At 36.6% G+C, this 15,241-nt stretch overlaps 2 protein-coding genes across 2 annotated transcripts; both read left to right on the top strand.

Annotated features, from left to right (window-relative positions):
- The first annotated feature begins 428 nt into the window (after positions 1 to 428).
- LOC119477758 (histone H3.3) lies at positions 429 to 4,621 on the top strand. The gene is made up of 5 exons (XM_037751868.1): positions 429 to 596; positions 1,934 to 2,112; positions 2,567 to 2,688; positions 3,005 to 3,079; positions 4,060 to 4,621. Exons 2-5 carry the CDS (start codon positions 1,989 to 1,991, stop codon positions 4,186 to 4,188), a joined length of 450 nt encoding a protein of 149 aa, XP_037607796.1. The 5' UTR covers positions 429 to 596; positions 1,934 to 1,988; the 3' UTR covers positions 4,189 to 4,621.
- A 1,402-nt stretch (positions 4,622 to 6,023) lies between these two features.
- dcp2 (decapping mRNA 2) lies at positions 6,024 to 14,971 on the top strand. Its single transcript, XM_037753297.1, has 11 exons — positions 6,024 to 6,293; positions 7,818 to 7,969; positions 8,256 to 8,383; positions 8,559 to 8,657; positions 8,770 to 8,922; positions 9,018 to 9,130; positions 9,504 to 9,608; positions 10,853 to 10,961; positions 11,639 to 11,743; positions 12,005 to 12,056; positions 12,684 to 14,971. The coding sequence occupies exons 1-11, from the start codon at positions 6,226 to 6,228 to the stop codon at positions 12,812 to 12,814; spliced, it is 1,215 nt and encodes a 404-aa protein (XP_037609225.1). The 5' UTR covers positions 6,024 to 6,225; the 3' UTR covers positions 12,815 to 14,971.
- Positions 14,972 to 15,241: the final 270 nt, after the last annotated feature.

Raw genomic sequence — 15,241 nt, 5'->3', positions numbered from 1 at the left:
TATGAACCTGAAAATGAGCATGATATGGGACCTTTAAACAACACATGGTTGGTGGGTAGGATATAAGGAATAGGGTGAAAAGATGTTACACACTCTTTATATATATATATATATATATATACTTTATTTCAAAGGTTCAATACAGTAGATTCATATATATGTTCAGATTTTTCATTACAATTCTGCAAATATATTTTATATTATAAAAATAATAATAAAATAAAAATAAAATAAATTATATTACAATTTTTTTTTTTTTTTAAACAATCGTGGTCTGTTAAACAATTGGAATAAATTTGAAATGTCTAAACAATTTAATAGTTTTAGTTTATTGTTACACACTCCTGTATGGACAGTAGGTGGCGGTATGCTGCACCATTAAGCTGTTTGCGATCCGACAACTAACCGAGCGTAGAAGAAGAAATAGAGGCAGCTGATTGGTTGAGCCGGTGAGGCGTCGTTTGAATGCCAGTTGCATGTTGTTGTTGTGTTGTGGTGACTTCTCTGCTCTACTCTACTCTTCTCTGCACATTTCATTCAGTTTCCAGCAGGATTTTACCAAACATTGAATTCGGGAAACTTGTTCAACTCCAGAGGTATGTTAACAATGACTTTTCTTAGGTTAGGAACGTTTTTAAAAGAGTGAGATAACGTCGTAAACTATTTAAACTAGCACCAAAAGTTAGCCTAGCATTAAAGTGACTTAGGAGCTAATGTATTGATTCATATTTCATCAGAGCTGTTTGATCAGAGTGATTGACAGCTGCTCATGCACTATTGTCAGGATATAGTGAGCGTTTTTATAAAAATAACTTTTTTTTAAAATCATATTTGCTCCATTTCTACATGTTTGTTTATGTAAATGAGATTCAGTGTATGAAAACAGTGCACATATTTGTATTTTTAATTATTTATATTTATTTTTTCCCTCCTGTCTTTTTATCTTTAGCATTTATTTTTTTGGAAATAGCATCCCTTTCTTTCTTTTAAATATTTTAAAAATAATTATGTCTGTTTGTAAATTGTAATACAGCTGTCTTTAATTTTACTGTTAGGTGGGTTCCTTTTACAAGTTTATTTATGTTACTTTATATCTCTTCTCTTATGTTTTATTTTATGCACAAATAAAGAACTAAATTAGATTAGATTAGATTTCCTTTATTGTCATTGCACAGGTACTGTACAACGAAATTTGTGTTTGCAACTGCAGCTTTAACTCAGCTCAACATAAAACCCTCTGTTTTATGGCTCTATGGGGAGAATAGGAATTTCCTTGAAATAACTGCTCTATGTAAACCCCAATTTATATTAATTTTATTAATTTTATGGCCATCAACTAATCAGCAACACGTACAAGCTTATAGATATACACATCATATAAAGGTTAGACTGGTAATAGTGGTGTTTCTGGGCTGATGGGTCCAGAAAGCTTCCATTGAATTGCTCAGTGGTACAGGGAGCTTGAGCCTCTCTAATAATAATAATAATAATAATACTCTTTATTTGTATAGCACCTTTCTAAACATAGTTACAAAGTGCTTGCACAGATACAATGAAATACAGACAAAATAGTGGTATAAATACATATGCCAAAAGAGGACAATATAAGGTGTGGAAAAAGGTGCACCAAGCTGTTGCCTTACGGAGTCTCTAGGGCCTAAAGCCTCAAGGTCCCTGTGCTTTGGCTGATATGACATTTGAACTCCCCATGGAGGGTGTAGGTATGCATTTGGGAGAGGGATGACTTGAGTACAACAACACCTAGATGAGAACATCTAGTCTAAATCATCATTGGTATCTGTATTTGTTTAGGTACAACCAGCAAATGAGAAGAATTAACAGAATAATAAAGTATCCATCTCCTATAAAAAACGATGACTGGAAGGTTTGTTCTTTGATTGATTAAGCATGTAATGTTCTCAATCTTTCACAGTTAGACCTTGGCTGCAGTGTTTGTCCTCCAGTGATCCTGACCTCTGTGTTGGACTATGAGGCGTCATGATGAATCTGCCAGCCGCAGGAAGGGGAAGACCCCTCAACGTCGTCCCCCGCAGGAAGCCCCAGGGACCTCCGGTTCGACAGGCCGGTCCCCAAGACGGAGTGGAGAATCAAGTGAGGAGCTATCACTATCACTATCACTGCATTTATCAAAACTAAATGTCAGTCAAATTTAGAAAAATAAGATAGGTCATGGACATGTTTTTAAATAGTAGTTTAGCTAACTGAACTAGTACTTAAAAACCTGTCCATACTTCATAAACTAAAACTATTTTACCCCATAAAAAATATGTTTGTCAAGTAATGTCTTCATTCCTTTAGTAAACTTTATTTTTATCCAGGGATGCAAACAACTTGCTTTCCGGCAAATGTTGTGTGTCACAGATTATCTGTTTTATGCACTACTCTCAGGATGTAGTGACTGTTTTTTAAAAATACGTTTTTATCATGAACATGCGGACAAGAGGAGTCGGGGATCGAACCACCAGCCTTGTGTTTAGGACAACCCGTCACCGCCGCCCCTCTTTTTTTAACTTAAACACTCAAACACTCTGTATCTGTTTTCTAGGGAGGCCCCCAGGTTCTCCTAAGAGGAGAAGGTTTCGACCAGGGACGAGGGCCTTAATCGAGATTCGCAAGTTCCAGAAGAGCACCGATCTTCTGCTCAGGAAGGGACCCTTCTCTCGCCTGGTGAGTCTAACTGCTGCAAGCCATGAGGAGAGTATGAAAGCTGTACCGTCCTGGCTAAATTTGAATTTCTTAAAATCTGAAGTGCAGTTTACGATCAGAAACATTAAACCACAATCTAATACAGATTTTAAGTTTCAGGAGCAGGAATATAACAAGGTTTATATGCGGTTTTGCTAATTAATTGAATTACATAATTTCCAGTCATTGTTTGGGAATGCACGCAAAAAGCATATTTATCTGCTGCTGCATGTTTTTCCTCTCACCTGTGTGACTGCAGCCTTGGTTGATTAAATCTTGGTTCCATGTCTTGGTTCAGGTTCGAGAGGTGTGCCAGAGTTTTTCCAGTGAAGCTCTCCGGTGGCAGGTCTTCGCTCTTCTGGCCCTGCAGGAGGTAAGCGGTCGCCTCCACCACCAAGCTAACATGCTGTCATTCGTAGCAGTGCAAATGCTTCAGGGGACAAATGTAGTATACTTCCTAGTCAGTATACTCAAAACACTCCAGACACAATTCAGATTGAGGATTTCACTCAAGGAGAAAACGTATGAATAAGGTTGCCTGTGTGGAACATATTGTCATTTGGTGTCACTCCTCTGGTTTAAATGAGATCATTCGACATTCATAAAACACCGTTTAAGGAGCCGTTCAGATGTTGCGTCTAAAAACGCGTGGAAAACACCAGCCGTGCTGCTGTCGCACCTGCCGTTACTAAGCAACCAAAACCTGCGTGCTGCGATGATGATGAAGTTTTGGTAATTTAGCAGTAAGCCTCACTGACTAAACTAAACTCAGTCAAAACAAAGATAAATGGGTTTTTAACACCGTCAATCCCTCTACAGTAGCTTTACTGCTCGATGTGTCTGAGTCAGTCTGGCTGGCCTTTCGTTCTCGGACAGAAAGGTTGAAGCAAGTCAAATAGTCCGTGAGACAGATCATAAAGCTCTGGGTAGTCCTGCACTAAAATTATTCACTTTTATGTAGTTACAGAATAAAGAATAAAGCTATTTGCTGGCTGTGATTGGTTGTTCATCGTCACATGACATGCGGTGCACGCTGCAGCGTTCCAAAAGTTGAAAAACGTGGCATGTAAAGTTGATAAATACAGGATTGAGAGCATTTCTATTGCCTCTGAACGGCTCTCAACATAGCAACAGCAAGCCTGGCGGCTCATAGCTAACGGTATACTAACTGACTCATAAAAACTCTTAATTTTAAGTCCTAGATCATGAACCCGTGATTGTACGTTGGCTTATTATAGTAGGAACTAACAGCCACTTTCTAAACACACCGAGTCAACCAATAAACGAGCTAAAGCAAATAAGCACATTTCTTTGATTTAACATCACTGGTTTCCTTCCTCTTTCTTCTCCAAGGCTGCAGAGGCGTTTCTCGTCATGCTATTCTCAGACGCCAACCTGTGTGCCATCCACGCCAAGCGGGTCACGATATTCCCCCGTGACATTCAGCTGGCCAGGAGGATCCGCGGGGTGGATAACCTATAAAAACACACTGTTACATACTTTCTTCAGTCTGTTCTGATATTATGAAGCTGCGTTTAATCTGTTCAAACTGTTTTAAACGTTTTCTGATTTTGTGCTGCATTTTTTAAATTTGGGTTTAAATTCTTGGGTAAAGAAAACATTTGTCATCATTTGCCTCGGCAGATCATCACCGGTTTTATAAGAAGTTCAAATTCAGTTCCTCTGAGTGTGCTTCAAGTCTCTTTTAACAGTCGGACTGTTAATCGTAAAATAATTATTATCAAGCAGCTGTATTTTTATACATTGTTGAATATTTAACTTTACATAACAGATATACTGTGTTAATGTGATCTCTGTGTTGTATTGATTTTGATATGTTATTAATGTGTACATACTGTTCCCCATTCAAGTCAATTTATATTGTTAATAAACAGCAAAATGTTTTTTTATTACGTATCTGATGTCTTCATTTAGCATGTGAAAACTTTAGACAGTAACCTTAGATGTCAGTCTTCATACACAAAAAATATAAAATATGTCCATAAAAGGACAACAGAGATGAAACAAAACCAACATAAAATTAAAAATAAAAAGACCAGGCGAGTGTATGACAACAATTTCACTTAAAAACTTTAAAGATATTGCATACAGTCAAAAATTGTTGACAGATATATAATTCCATTTCTTTCATAAATACAAAGAAATTAGTCTTTATTTTGGGTAAATTTACACTTGTGAATGTTGAACTTCGCAAGAATTCAAATTAAATTGATAAGAAAAAAATGCATTACTGTCTTTGTCACTGTAATCATAGCAACCAAATATAATATTTATATAGTACAGTGCAAAATCTGAGAAAATGTTAACAAGTATACAATTATTTACATCTTTCCACAATTCACATGTAAATTTACAGGACCAGAATAAATGAGAGCAAGTTTCAGGATGTGTGACAGACACAAAGATTAGCCAATAGCCTTTCGTCTAGTGAACCGTCACCGCCATCCTGAGCATTTGATTGGATGACTAACTTCCGGTTGCTAACTAATGCCGCGTTCAGGTCATATCCGATTTTTCGACTTTCAGACTTGTAAATAGCGTTCATGACAACATCCAAGTCGTAATTAAAGAAAATTTTGAAGGAATAATGGTAATGTCAACGCGCAGTATTTTAATCCTCACACTAACCAACGTTTTTTTCCTCACACGATGAACTCTGTAATCATACAACTGTGTTGATGGCGTGAACGCTCGCAAGGCATTAATCTCCCATCCATCCCATATGACTGTGATGTTGGCTTTTTTAAAGTTTTCTTTCTTCATTTATTTATTTATTTATTTATTTATTTATGTATTTATTTATTTCCATTTTGTTTTATCCATATTTCATTTTATTTTATTTTGTTATGAGGAAAAGGAAGAAAGAAAAAAAAAAGAAAAAAATGAAATATATATATATGTATATATATATACATATATATTTCCTTTTTTTCTTTTTATATATATAAAAAAACGAAAAAATAAATAAATATATGTATATATATTCTTTCCTTTTTTCTTTCTTTCTTCCCTTTCCTCATAACAAAATAAAATAAAATGAAATATGGATAAAACAAAATGGAGAAAAATAAATTACAGAAAAAAAAAAAAATAATAAATAAATAAAAATAAATAAATAAATAAACAAATAAAGAAAGAAAGAAAGAAAGAAAACTTTATGATCCATGATCCATGATCCATGATCCAAGATCCAAGATCCAAGATCCAAGATCCAAGATCCAAGATCCAAGATCCAAGCTCCATGCTGCCTGAGCTATCAAACCAGGCACACGAATTTACGAGTTTACGATGTGACTGTGAACGCAGCATAAACAACAGACTCCGTCTACTTCCTGGTGGAGGACTTCTCCATCTCTTTAAGCTTCTTTTCTGTAGCTACTGTAAAGCTAATATAAAGCTACTGTAAAGCTGGGGATCCACTGGGTTGGACATGCGGATGTAATGTTATCTTGCTGCTCTTATGGCTTTTGAAGCTGCTTGCTCTGAGATAAAGTCGGGATGTTTACAGCCAACATGGAAACAAAAAGAGTGGATATCCCCTCCGGAGTGCTGGACGACCTCTGCAGGTAACGTTACACGCTTAAAGCATCGCAGTTTGTTTGGTCAAACGCATTTAAGTGCAATCATAATAAACTGTGACTTTACTGTATTTTGTGGAAAGCAAACAAAGACCAAAACTAGCACCTCTTACTGCGGAGTAGTTGCTGTTAGCTCAAGTACAAACAAACAAACAAACAAACAAAGGTGTCTTACCAGAAATCAAACTGAAATAAACATACAAATGAATAAACCATAAGATTAAGGCTATCCCAAAGTAACTTCAAGCTATCAAGTAATAGGCAACGCAGCTACAACTTGTTTAGGTTCAATAAAACTACAATTGCTTTATGTTTACGCAAAAAAAAAACAGCTAGGTTTATGCAACACAACTACAACTTCTTTAGGTTTAGGCAACAAAACTATAACATGTTTAGGCAACAAAACTACAACTTCTTTAGGTTTAGGCAATGAAACTACAACTTATTTAGGTTTATGAAACAAAACTACAACATGTTTAGGTTTAGGCAACAAAACTACAACTTCTTTAGGTTTAGGCAACAAAACTATAACATGTTTAGGCAACAAAACTACAACTTCTTTAGGTTTAGGCAACAAAACTATAACATGTTTAGGCAACAAAACTACAACTTCTTTAGGTTTAGGCAACAAAACTACAGCTTCTTTAGGTTTAGGCAACAAAACTACAACTTATTTAGGTTTATGAAACAAAACTACATCTTATTTAGGTTTATGAAACAAAACTACAACATGTTTAGGTTTAGGCAACAAAACTACAACTTCTTTAGGTTTAGGCAACAAAACTACAACTTATTTAGGTTTATGAAACAAAACTACAACATGTTTAGGTTTAGGCAACAAAACTACAACTTCTTTAGGTTTAGGCAACAAAACTACAACATGTTTAGGTTTAGGCAAAAAAACAAAACAGTTAGGTTTAGGCATTAAAACTATAACTTCTTTAGGTTTAGGCTAAAAATCCCAGTGAGGTTTAGGCAACAAAACTACAACTTCTTTAGGTTTAGGCAACAAAACTACAACTTCATTAGATAAGGCACTACAACTACAACTTCTTTAGGTTTAGGCAACAAAACTACAACTTCTTTAGGTTTAGACAATGAAACTACAACTTCTTTAGGTTTAGGCAACAGAACTACAACTTCGTTAGGTGTAGTCAACAACTACAACTTCTTTAGGTTTAAGCAACAAAATTACAACTTCTTTAGGTTTAGGCAATAAAACTACAACTTCTTTAGGTTTAAGCAACAAAACTACAACTTCTTTAGGTTTAGGCAATAAAACTACAACTTCTTTAGGTATAAGCAACAAAACTACAACTTCTTTAGGTTTAGGCAACAAAACTATAACTTCTTTAGGTTTAGGCAAAAAAAAAAACTTGGTTAAGTTTAGGGAAAAACACAGTGTTTTGGGTTAAAATAACTACGAATGTCGTCCCCAACCTCCACCCCTTATGGAGTTTCACACTGTCTATACTGCTCTACCCTGACCCAACCTCTTCTGTGTTTCTCCAGCCGGTTCATCCTGCACATCCCCAGTGAGGAGAGGGACAACGCTATCCGGGTGTGCTTCCAGATCGAGCTGGCCCACTGGTTCTACCTGGACTTCTGCATGCAGAACACTCCAGGAGCTCCTCACTGTGGGATAAGAGACTTTGCCAAAGCCGATATCCTTACATGTGAATGATGATGTTAAATTACCCTATCATTATTTTATCCATGTTTTGCATTTGTTAATTCATTTATATTCATATCCACTGTACTGCACTGCACATATTACAAAGCACAAACCTTTAAATACATTTCTTTTACCTGAGATATTTGTTGTAAAAACCACCTAAAATAAATGATCAGTGATTAAACATCAGCAGTTTGGTTTTCTTGGCAGGTTCCAGAGCAAGTAGCCAAATGTGTTGCTCATGTTAGACGTTATTTTCCTTGACTGCTGCGAACTGTTCCATCACTGTCCTTTTCTGTTGCCTCATGGAGAGGATGTTCAGAAAATCCTCGAACAGTGGAAGGAGTACAAGATGGGTGTACCTACCTTTGGAGCAATCATTCTAGATGAATCACTAGAAAACGTGAGTTTTTGTTTCCACACTCATACCCTGCAGCGATACCTGACACAGCCTTTATAAAGTCATTTAAAGCATACCTCTGGTTTATTACAACTTGGCTGACACCAGTGTACATCTAGTGCTGTTGAGTAAAACCACAACACGTGCTGCAGCTAACTGGTGCACCTTTTCTCTTCAGGCACTGCTCGTTCAGGGCTACCTTGCAAAGTCCGGCTGGGGCTTTCCAAAGGGCAAAGTTAACGAGGATGAAGCACCTCATGACTGTGCAGTTCGTGAAGTGAGTCTCGTGTTTCTTTGCTGTTCAACTTTGACCAACTGAAAGCATTAAAAGCCATGCATAATTAATGCTTTGCAGCGCTTTATAGTTGAATATATTATGTGTTTTCCAGGTGATGGAGGAGACGGGCTTTGACATCAAGAATCGCATCTGCAAAGACAGGTACATAGAGCAGAAAATCACTGACCAGGTGGTGCGGCTCTACATCATACCAGGAGTGTCAAAGGATACCAAGTTCTACCCCAAAACGAGGAAAGAAATCAGGGTAGGAATTCCTTTTTTTTTTTTTTACACATTTTACTCATCACATTGATTTCCATGTTTTTGTACTATTTAAAAAACCTTGTTCTCTTCTTGTAGAACATTGAATGGTTTCCTATTGAGAAGCTGCCATGTCACAGGAATGACATGACCCCAAAGTCTAAACTTGGACTCGCCCCCAACAGGTTTTTCATGGCCATCCCATTCATAAGGTGCGTATGTAGAAGGTCGCAATTAGGCTTTAGTATCTGTTTTTTCATGTCTTCATACCCTCCTGACATTTCAACATCATATATGTGATTCATGGCGCAATTCAAACGGGATCAAAAAATATTTATCTCTCTCCGTTGACTACTGTTCATATTTTTTCCGAAATAAGGTCCCATGGGTTCCACCGGAAGAGGAGGGACTTAGGCTCTCTATACCTCTAAAGCTCACTATATAATGTGTTGTATCTCATGTCTTTCGTCTAAAATAACAATCTGTGGCTGCCTCAGTGTTGTTGTATGTTTTGAAAACTGTGATTTAGTTTCGTTCTAGTAATTGACTGGTATAAATGACACACTTCCTGCTCCACCTGTACAGGCCGCTGAGAGAATGGATCAGCAAGCTGAAAGGCGAGTCAACAGACAGCGATGAGGACTTTGCAAACAACGGCAACACTCCAGGCAAACCTTCAGACAATGCTCGGTAAAGACACTTCATCAGTCCTCAGTAGAACTTATCGTCACTTCTCAGATAAAAGTCAGTTGTCAAAAAACAGCCAGAGGTCCCACAGAGTGATCACCTGAGAATGATCGCCTATTTTAAAATGGTGTATTTGAATATTTCTGCATACTGGGGTCCCTAAACAGTCTTGAATTACATAAGTGGGTATCACTGTAAAGCTGAGACTCTTGTGGATCCAATGAGCCCAACTGTATTCATGTGTGATGATGTTAGTCCCCATAGTCGCCATTTAATTGTAGTGATACTATTTTTTTTTAAACTTGACCTCACTGTATAAAATGATCTGTGTTGACCTCTATTATAATCACAGCCTCATGAAACTTTACAGCCACAAACTACAGACCTAGAGCATTCAGAGGATGGATGGCTTCACTAACTAGATTGACAATAAGGGGGTTTCTGAGCAGTTTCTAGAACAGCAGTGCTCGCCATCTAATCGCCGAAAAATGCAATTCTTGCAGAAATCTCCAAATGTCAAAAGTTTTTGATACCAAATCACATGTCTATTCTATGGTGTTCCTCAAGGTCTTGGTGTCTTAATGTGGTATTTTCGAGGCATTATTGATAATTTTTATCAATTCTCGATTGATAAAAAACGGTTAAATTTATCGCCAAATCTGTGTAACAAATGGTATCAACCCAACAATTGCTGCAACAACTTGATGGACATCATATACTTCTATCATAATGTTCTAAGCCCTTATACTCTTTCATTATTTATTTTAATTCATTCATTCATTTTAATGCTTATTAAAGACTAGAACAACTTGACACACAGTGCTGAGCTGCATCTCAAATTAATCTTCAGGTTCCCAGCTTTCAGATGATGTGACATCTACTGTTGACTGTTTATCTCCCCTGAACATCCCCTGTCCCTTACCCGTCTAAAACATAAGGACGGTTTGATAAGGAGTTGAGCGGGAAACCCTTTGCATTTTTGCTTTCTAGCTGCCACTGAAGGCTCTGTCTTTTCAACATTCAAACAATGTAATGGTCAATTCACAGTATCCATTGAGATTTGCACATCCAGTTTGAAACAATAAAAGTGCAGTGGCTGGTGTTGCTAATTCGTTATTCATGAGAATAACAAACAAGAATTGGTCTGAAGAGCTGGAGAGCTAGGAGTGATATTTCCTGAATGTGACAGTGTTTGTCCACCTTGTACGATAAAAAGTATTCACTTTATTTTTTCTTCCATCTTTTAGGTCAAAATCTCGCCGTCTGACAGGTACTGATGCATTTCCGGTAGACGTCTGGACAAAAGCGAAGCAGCAGAAGACGCTGGGCCCGCTGAGCCAGCATGAGCTCAACCAGGTTAGAAAAGACTCCGCTACAGTTAACCATTATGCAACAGCAGCATTTTACATGTTATTACTCATGTTTGCTAGACTGTGGAAAACAATGGTTGAATTATTCCAGTGGCGGCTGGTGACTCAAAACATTGGGGAGGACGGGGGGAAAACCAACCCATGACGTCATGTTATTTTACACTAGTTTGCTACTTATCTCTACTTTCTTTCTTTATTAAACAAAAGAACATAATTCACATTCAGTTCACTGCTTCCTGGTGGTAAATTTAGAAGTTTCAACATTATATTATGGGTTGATGAGAGCCGCCGTAACACACCATTAGTTTTGGTTGTTGTGAGACGTCTGACGGGAACTTGTAAGAACGTCTTATTTTGGGTTAAAGGTCCCATATCGTGCTCATTTTCAGGTTCATACTTGTATTTTGTGTTTCTATTAGAACATGTTTACATGCTGTAATGGTAAAAAAAAAACTTTATTTTCCTCATACTGATCGCTTAACAGTATTTATATAGCACTTAAAAAAAAATATAAAAAGACATGGAAATCTCACTTTTTACAATATGGGACCTTTAAGTGCAGGTTTAGCCTGCTTTACTGATACAGCCCTTCGAGATGTGAAATCAAATCTGAGACTCTACATCACAGTTACCTCATAACTGGTGTTCTTCTTTGCTCTGTAGAACCCAAATTTGAAAGGCAATGGAAAGAAAGTTCAGGACTCGTCTCATGTGAAGAAAGGAGCAAATGACAACGGAGCCAACAACCAACAGGCGAAAACCATATTAGTAAGTGCAAAACCATATTTGTTTCAGATTGCAGTTTTTAAGTTTAGAGACCACGTGTGATTCTACGTCAAACGTCGTGCCAGTTATCAGTCAAAAAGTGAAATCCACATTTCTTCTGACTTTTTTGCCAGTGTATCTTAGACCAGTTTTAAAGCCCCTGGTCCTGTATGTAGAATTAGAAAAATTATCAACTTTGGATTGGTGCTGCTCTGTACGTGACCGTTTAATTACAAATTTTGCACTCTTGTACAATTTCTGCAGAAAGAAGATAAAAGACTTCAACCCAGAAGACTGCAAGACAGTTTTGAGAGAGGTATGGTTTGTTACAGTTTCAATACCCTGAAGAAGACGGTAATGTCAAAACGTTGGTAAATTATTGATTTCTATTTAATAGATTTCTTTTTTTACTAGCAAAAGGCTTATTTTACAAGTCAATTCCATCGTGTATCAACATTTCTTTTGGTTTTTAAAACAAATATTGAAACCAGAAAAATTAAATAACATTAGAAATTAATAATTAAAAAAAATGTGATAATAATATATTATTGATAATGAATCTATCCTTGTATCAAACATACTTTAACTACATAATAATAATAATAATTATAATTATTATTATAATGAGTAAATTATATAAGATTAAATGAAATAAATATAAGAAACATTCAAAGTAATGATTGAAATAATAAATAAAATAATAATAATAGAAAAATACATGTTAAAACAAATATTACATATTGAATCAAATTTATATAAATAATAAACACACATATCTAGTGCACATACATAAATCTGAATGCGTCCAGAAAGGGCATATTAAATCAAATGTATGGACAACCGGATTACAAATCTATCTTTCAAAATATTTTCAGCACTTCCAAAGATTAAAAGCTAACATCTCCCACAAATGAAACCTGTAAATGAGCTTTTCTTTTCACAGATGTGACTCCCCTCGGCTCTAACAGTCACCAGACAGTCCACAGCAGAGACTCTGAGCACCTGTGGTCCTCCAAGGCTTTCCTCAATTTCAAATTTGACAGAGACGCCATCATGAAATGTTTTGACTACTGACATGGCCGATGAGGCGCCGTGCCTCTCCCGTAACGGCATCAAAACTAAGAGAGCCTCGGAGACTTTTTACCTGATCGTCTGGGCTGGATGTTACTGAACATTTGTCATTGAACAAATCCAACAAGCTTCACCGGAGTAGTTTGCCTTTGCTGCCCAACTTTTCAGACCTTATAAAAATGATGGTAACCAATCTGTCCAAGGCAGAATTCTAACTTTAGTTTTTACTTCTTTAAATACCTAAATTCATGATTCAATCTGCAATAGACAACATACAGACCATAAGGAAAGGACTGCTCAGGTTAACCATTAAACTGGGAATACACTGTACGATTTTTAGCCCGTTTCCGTCCCCGAATTTTGAGCCACACGACTCATTTTAGAGTCGGACCAAATTTCAGCTTCATCGGGCGTCGTTTGCCGTGCAGTGTACAGGGAGGACCGAGAACCGATGAACTCCTCCCGACCGACCGTCAGACAGTCGGATGATTTTCTGACATTTTGGTCAGCCGACTACAGCCTCTCACACAGTTGAAGCAGAGCAGATTCCCCATAGTCAGTGCCTTTTTTCTACTCTTTTTACAGTAATCAGAGCGTAGCTTTGGCTTTACATCGCAAACGATCTACTCGTACAGACGGAGTTACACAACAACATTTCTAAAATCGTACACTGTATGCCCAGCTTTAGTCTTTTAAAGGCAGAAGATCAAACGTTTTGAGAACATAATGGATTTTAAGCACATATGAGGTGACAGTGAAATGTAAAAAAAATAAATAATTCAGCTGTGATATCTTAGTGAATTTGGCCAGTTGAATTTATCATGTTATATACTGATTTTAAGATGTAATAATAATTTAGGTTTAGGTTAATTTCCTCCATTCAATGCTGAAGAAGAAAGGTGGGTATTAATAGTGTTATTGGCTTTATGTATTTACAGTGTTATTGGCTTTGTTACCAAAATTTCTTAAGATTTTATCCAGGAATGTAGAATTGAATGGAATATTGACTTGGGAAAAGGAAGAACAAGTGGTGTTCGTGACTTCGTCTTTGCAAGTTGAATCTCATTTAATTCATATATAAAAGTTCACAAAAGAAGGTCCAAGGCACTCTTCTAGCAAAAAGTTAACACACCTTTAATCAGATGGCTATTTCACTGTGAAATACTAAAAACATAGACAATGCTGTCACATTATGAGATGGGTTACAACCCACAGGCATCGGCACAAACAACCTGAGATGATTGAAAACACCTGAGCAAGAAGCCGATTGTCATTTTTTTAGTATTTCACAATGAAATATCCATCTGATTAAAGGCCCTTTGTGAACTCGTTGTTGTATGGGATTCCGTGGCTGCCAGACTAATGAAATCATGACATCAAATTGATGTTTGGAAATCCATAATTAAGGCCAGAAAAATTATGAATTAAAATGAAAATTACATTCCCAAATACTTTTCAGTGTACTCCGCAGTGTATCACTGATATAATGACATAATGATAATAATTGAATGAATGAAATCAGTTATTTCATACTGTAAAAGGAACATTTCAATTTGATTACAGTTTAATTTGAATATTTTGAGCCACTGACTTCCATACATTGTTGTTGTTATTTTCTTTAGTGACCCACATCCTACTTGTGTTTGTCTGCCTTTTTGTTTTCAGCAGTTCTGTCCTGCAGACTGCAGCGTTTACAGGTTTAAATTCATGTTGAGATTTCGTCGTCGACCAGAAGTTCTCAATCATATTCTTCATGATCCGTTAGTTCGCTGCTTTAGTGTTTGGTTGGTCCTTAAAAACTTGCCGACTCTTGCCGTGGCATTATGGAGGATCATTGCGTTAGACTACTGTGAACATAAGTTATTCTCTCACAAAGGGGCCACGTTAAGGGGTTTCTAGCCACTAGAGATGAAAACATACGCAAAGACAATTTTCATAGAAGTTTTAGAAGTCTTTAATGTTCAACAACACAGTGTAACTATTTATATGTCTCAAGGTAATATCATAATACATGTGAAATGACAAAATCTGGATGCGAGATCTCTTTGTGTCATTGTCACCGGGGTTTCTTTTGTTAATGATTGTACAGATGGTGATCTCCTTTGGCTTCAATGGTGTTTTGACTTCAAATGTGAATATTAATAAAGTCTGTTTTTTTCACTCGTGGCTGTTGACATGATTTATAAATATGCACTATATCAAACATTTTAAAGTTTCTTTCTCCTGGAGAAAGGCTCACATTTTGACACTAATAGTACATTGATTGTATCCTTAGTCTTGTAGGTTTGTAAATGTGTTTTCCGTCTCGCAAACTCCGATCAAACGGTAAAACTAGGCAGCGCTGATCAATATGAATCAATATTATGTTACTGTAATGCTTATTTCTCGCCTCAAATGTTTTCAGAAACATCTTGTAGTGTACTGTTTTGC

Source organism: Sebastes umbrosus, chromosome 19 (assembly GCF_015220745.1).
Source record: "Sebastes umbrosus isolate fSebUmb1 chromosome 19, fSebUmb1.pri, whole genome shotgun sequence".
NCBI classification, from domain to species: domain Eukaryota; kingdom Metazoa; phylum Chordata; class Actinopteri; order Perciformes; family Sebastidae; genus Sebastes; species Sebastes umbrosus.
Note: the sequence above shows the minus strand (reverse complement) of the source record. Positions and strands in the feature narration are given on the sequence as shown.